Source organism: Lineus longissimus, chromosome 9 (assembly GCF_910592395.1).
Source record: "Lineus longissimus chromosome 9, tnLinLong1.2, whole genome shotgun sequence".
Taxonomy (NCBI): Eukaryota; Metazoa; Nemertea; class Pilidiophora; order Heteronemertea; family Lineidae; genus Lineus; species Lineus longissimus.
The window spans coordinates 2,952,187-2,958,186 of NC_088316.1; the positions used below are offsets into that span (position 1 = coordinate 2,952,187).

Here is a 6,000-nt window from a genome sequence, read left to right on the forward strand (position 1 = left end):
CCTTTTATGAAATGTAGCATTTATGTCAAGGGAGAAACTCGCGATCGTTGGCTCATGGTTGCTCGATATATGATTCGTTCATTCGCTTCATGCTGCGGTATTGAAGGACAGGTTTCTACAGAACGATATCTTAATCCGTCAACATACAATAACGATAGTGAATGGGGGCGTACACGATTTCAAGGGGGATATTTTAAGACTGCTACACTGGCAATCTAACAAGTTGCTTTGCAATTTGCCTGTTGTTCGATCAATGGAACTTTTCTATTATTATCTGTATTGTTTGTGTGCAATGATACAGAATGATACATTGATACAATGATACAATATCCTAAACAATCTTCTCCTCGGATGTACACACCATTGGCCTGTTATTCGCAACGGAGGAGACAATTCCAATTGATCCTAACTGTGCCTATTGATTGGAACAAATGAGTGATGATTGGAGCAACAGCTGCTGCCACTTGGGCCGCGAGCAAAGGACAGCTGGTCGTGCTGGTTTGGAATCAAGGAGAGAGGTGGCGCTTGATGGTAAGGGAAATTGGCTGCCGCGCAACGCCCCCAGGCCACAAATCGATGAACTGCAGGCGGGACCTTGGGAAGGGAGGGCTCAGGCCAAAACTGTCTGTCTCAATAGTCAGCGCTAGGGTGGCACACAGACTAGACTGTTCAGCCACTACTGAATGGCACATGCAGGTCAAGACTGCCAGAGGGGCATAGACCGACACGGACCAGTCTACTTCAGACCGAAACCAAATCATCAGTTGTGACGTCATGAGCACTTGTTAATCTAAGTCCGTAACAAAAAAAAACTTAAAGGAATGGTCGACTTTTTATTACAGTATATTTGTTCTTCTTCTTGGTTATCAGTAAACACTTATTTTGTACGTGTTTGATGCTCTTCCAATTTTGTTTCAGCTCTTAGATAGTAGAAAAACGCGTTATTCGTTATTTTCAGTACGCGCATGTCCTATGGTGCAAAGACCTTTCCCGCCACGTGAGTGCACGCCGAGATCCGAGTTCACGTCACCCCGCTATTACGACGCAACGTCATTTCCATTAGCGTTGCAGTAGCGGGGTTAACAAGCACCATTAATAATGACAATGGTCCTTTAATCAATATACAATACATGTATGACAACTGCACAAACAGTGGCCATTCTGTGGTAATCAAATCGGTAATTGATCAGGAGACTGTTGATGAAGCTCCTGAATATTGACATTATTTTTTGGCTACTAAATCCCGCAGCACACTAGCCGCCAACTTTGGCGACAAGAAGCGTTCAGCTGACGCCTCTCGACGCCGAAGTTGGCGGCCAGTGTATGGCAAGCCAAAGCGGAATTTATTCAAGACCGTGGAATTACTATTCAAGAAGTTAAATATATGTTCAAGACCAAAATATGTTCAATCCTGAATCAAATATTGTCAACCTTGAATCAAATATTGTCAACCTTGAATCAAATATTGTCAACCTTGAACAAAATATATTCAACCTTGAACAAAATATATTCAACCTTGAACAAAATATATTCAAGACTCACGTGACCATATTCAAGACGCACGTGACCACAAAAATTGATGACGTAGTTGCTCATGTTTTGATGCTTTACGGACTTTCCCGAACCCGCGTCCGGACTTTCCCGAACCCATGGTACTTGTGTTGCGTTTCGGAGCTCGAATTGTTCGCACGAGGTTTTGACACATGGTTGTACACGTACCTAGCCGCCTACACCTGACATGTACTGTAATCCTACACATCATGACATGGATGCCGAGTGAATGTCAGAGTCGATACATGTTTCACAGACATATCAGGCAAATTATAGGTTCAAAATGCGCAATGCCTGTCGTGAAACAGAACGCATCGGAAGTACCACAGATTCTACGCTCTACGTCATCAATTTTGTGGTCACGTGCGTCTTGAATATGGTCACGTGAGTCTTGAATATATTTTGTTCAAGGTTGAATATATTTTGTTCAAGGTTGGACATATTTTATTCAAGGTTGAACATATTTCATTCAAGGTTGAACATATTTTATTCAAGGTTGAAAACATTTGATTCAAGGTTGAACATATTTTAGTCTTGAACATATATTTCCTTCTTGAACTTATATTTAACTTCTTGAATGGTAATTCTAAAGTCTTGAATAAATTCCGCTTTGGCTTGCCATACCAGTGCATCCCGGTCAGAGCACACCTGCCCAGAATCTACGTCCAGTAGCGTCTTTTCCGCCACTTTAGGCTGCCATTTTGAAATCGTGTGACATCAAGACGCATACTGATTGGCCATAGCCTCGCCGCCGACGCCAATTCAGGCGGCAATCCGTAGCACACCTGGCTTCTTCTTGCGTTCAAACGCGGCGACACGCGTCAAAAATCAAACATGTTAGATATTTGGCGTTCAGTTGCGGCAAGTGGCGGCAAGTCGCGTTCGCCGACGCCGTTCGTAGCAGACTAGGGATTTTTCAGGCGTTCAGGACTCTTGCGGCAAAAAACGCCTGTGAACGCCGAAGTTGGCGGCTGGTGTGCTACGGGTTTAATTGATTCGTTTTTAGGATAGGTAAAGAAAAGGATATCCCTCAAAAGTTGACTACCGCTTAAACGGTCTGAATATTTATACCATAGGGCCTATGTATACATAACAGAGTAATGCGAGGTGATTATGTTGATTTATTACGCAACATTCCGAGTCTCACCTGTCATGGACCAACAGACTGCACGCAGGCTTTATACGGGAACAATTGATACGCTTGAATTGTCCGGAAAGGTGGTTCTGACAACAGGTGGTTGTGACAAAAGACAAAAGTTGCTTGTGACAAAAGGTGATTGTGACGAACGTTGGTTGTGACAAAAGTTGGCTGCAACAATAGACAAAGGTCGGTTGTGACAAAAGATGGCTGTGACGAAAGGTGGTTGTTATAATAGACAAAGGGTGACTCTTTCAAAGTGTGGTTGGGAAAAAAGGTCGTTGTGACATTCAATGGGAAGCTGTCGACGGTATGCCATGCTTCGACGTAATATATACCGTACAATTTATAACATGATGTTATCATATCTGCGCTCTGGTTTTCTGACTTTCCATCAAAACAGTCCTGATTTACGGCAATCTTGGCCACGGACGGTTAAAAGGCCTTGGCAAAGAATGGGTCTTACCTGTACGTCTTCGCGACCTCTTAACGATAGAATCCATACAAATCATTTCAAAAATTTAAGACACCATCTGTCCAGAAAAGCGGCGAGTTGTGTTTCAAACATCATCCTACATGACCAGGCAAGAATTTCACTTCGGAAATTTCCGAGGCCGGTAATGCAATATTATAATTTTGAAATTTTCCTAGTCAAGAAATTTTTAATTTGGAAACTTTCCTACACGCGCACATCAACTTCATGTATACTTTTGTTTGTGTATAGTAATGTATACGATTGTATTGTGTGTTGACATATATTTTGTACATTCCATTGATGTGTGGAGCAATTAGATAGCAAACCAGTTGAAACACGACACATCTGCTTCAACCCACCCTCTTCTAAACTCGGCCACAAAAAATAATTGCATGAATTGAGGAGTTGGGTCATGCCGGCCGGCAACAGCAGGTAATTGTTAGAAAGGCCTTAGGTGCACTGTCATCTGTTCATTTAAGCGAAGAAACAGCAACATAAAACAGAGAAGAAAGTTTAAGAAGACTTTTAGTTATTCTTGGGGGAGGAGTGTCTTTCGAGGCGGCCATAGCGCAATTACAGACCTACTCAGAACTCTGCTGAACATGGCCCCGATGCTTAAAGACCAACGCCGGCGTTCGCTCAATAAGCGTTATCTCCGGGGTAAATTGAACTTACAATGACAGTGTTAGGACTCGACGCCAACTTTACCGCTGGCGCACAGATTGAAACTGGCCCTAGACTCTCATCCTGAGGAGCAAACATTTACCGGCCCCTGATTTTCTTAGGATGTAATCTTACTTCTCCGTCATCGCATCTCATTTATCTTCAGATTTCTACAGCAAATTGGGAAAATAAATCAATCATACCAACTGCTGACATGAAATCACTTAAGCAGATAAAAGCACCAGGGCCTGATGGCATAATCAATGAATGTCAAGGACGAAATGCCGAAACACCTGGGACAAGCGGTCTAGAACATTTCCTTTAATCTTCAATCACAGCTGGAAGAAAAACACAAATCCGACCATCTAGAAGGCAGCTGCGCATATTATCATCCCATTGATAAAGAAAGAGGAAGAAAAAGGCAGTCCATAGCATCTAATTGATAAAAAAGGGGGACGAAGAAAAAGGCGAGTCCAGAAGCTGCACCCATTTCCAATTTCGGCCTATAGACGCACCCCGTAGAGGTTTTTCAGCGAAAAGAGGTTCTTCGGAATCACAAAAACCATTGTGGTTTTTCACTCACTAAAAAACCTCTGCGGGGTGTATATTTGTTTTTGCCGAAAAACCATTGAAGGTTTTCCAAGAGCTCAAAATCCTTCATTTCTAAGACTAGTTTGTTACGCTGAGAAAGGAAGATGCTTGAAAGAACTGTAAACAGGCCGCCCGCGACTGTCGTAGCTCATTCCAGAACCGAAGAACCTCTTGAAGTCAACCGAGACAGGAAAATCTCGCGGGCACGGATCAGTCAGGCGAGCGTTGATGCAGTATGCGAAGGGCTGTAGCTTTAATTCGTTCAGGAATGTTACGCTGACGGAGAGAGTGCGCATAACTTGGTTTGGTGAAATTTGATAAAATGTCAAATTTTCGACAATGTCCTATGCATGAATGTAACTTGTCCTACCTTTCTTGGCGCCCTTCACCGTCACAATCGACATTGGCCTCCAGTTATCCAGTGCTGTCCTCGACAAAATATTAACCATTTTATCCGAATAAATAATAAGTTATACAGATTCGTTTATGGTCAGTAATATAATAGCACAAACTCCGTGCTGAACTGACGACACCGCGACTTAAAACGCATAACCAATGACCATCATGGAAAGATCATACCAAAAATGCTTGGCTCTGTAATACACGTATGGTAATGTGCGTATAACATATGAAATTTAGACATAATGGGAACTTTCTGTACATACAATGACATTTCCCTCCCAACTCGCTGATAAATACCACTTTTCTCATTAATTTCCCATTTGTTTAAGGTCAAGACCGTTATTTATGTACAACTCATACGCATTTGTAAGGTAATGATTCGGAGTTACCAGTATTTCATAAGGGAACTTCCCACTCGCCGATAAATCCAATTTTCTCATTAATCTGCTGCTCATTTTAGGCCAAAACCATTATATGTGGATATTAATGAAGCTTTCACGAGATTTGGAGTTAGTGATATGATGTACTATGTGTACTCTTATATGAAACTGATGGTCGACAGGAGACAACCTGAGTCACATCCTGAGGTGAACAGTCCTGAGTCACATCCAAGTGAGAGTGGTCTTTAGTCACATCTGAAGAAAGGGCTTGGGTCACATTGAAATGAGAGAGGTCCGAGAGAGGTCTCATCTGAAGGAGAAGGCCCTTGGGTCACATTCACATAAGAGAGGTCAAAATAGTCACATCTAAAGGAGACAGGTCTTGGGACACATCCAAAAGAAAGGGGTCTTTAGTCACATTTGAAGGAGACGGATTTTGGGTGACATCCAAATGAGAGAGATCTTTAGTCGCGTATGAAGGAGAAGGATCTTGGGACACATCCAGATGAGAGGGGTGTTTAGTCACGTCTAAAGGAGAAGGGTCTTGAGTCACATCCAAATGAGTCACATTCTAAGAAGACAGGTCTTGGGACACATCCAAAAGAAAGGGGTCTTTAGTCACATTTGAAGGAGACGGATCTTAGGTCTCATCCAAATGAGAGAGATCTTTAGTCGCATATGAACGAGAAGGATCTTGGGACACATCCAGATGAGAGGGAGCTTTAGTCACATCTAAAGGAGAAGGGTCTTGAGTCACATCCAAATGAGACAGGTCTTGGAACACATCCAAATGAAAGGGG

General features: G+C 42.6%; 1 protein-coding gene across 1 annotated transcript in view; it reads right to left on the bottom strand.

Annotated features, from left to right (window-relative positions):
- LOC135493218 (multidrug and toxin extrusion protein 1-like) overlaps nucleotides 1–4,934 on the bottom strand; it is a 65,490-nt gene extending 60,556 nt beyond the window's left edge. Inside the window, exon 1 of the mRNA XM_064780323.1 lies at nucleotides 4,789–4,934. Coding sequence (XP_064636393.1) covers nucleotides 4,789–4,867 — 79 coding nt within the window. The 5' untranslated portion in view covers nucleotides 4,868–4,934. The remainder of the gene's footprint in view (nucleotides 1–4,788) is intronic.
- Between the last annotated feature and the right edge of the window lie 1,066 nt (nucleotides 4,935–6,000).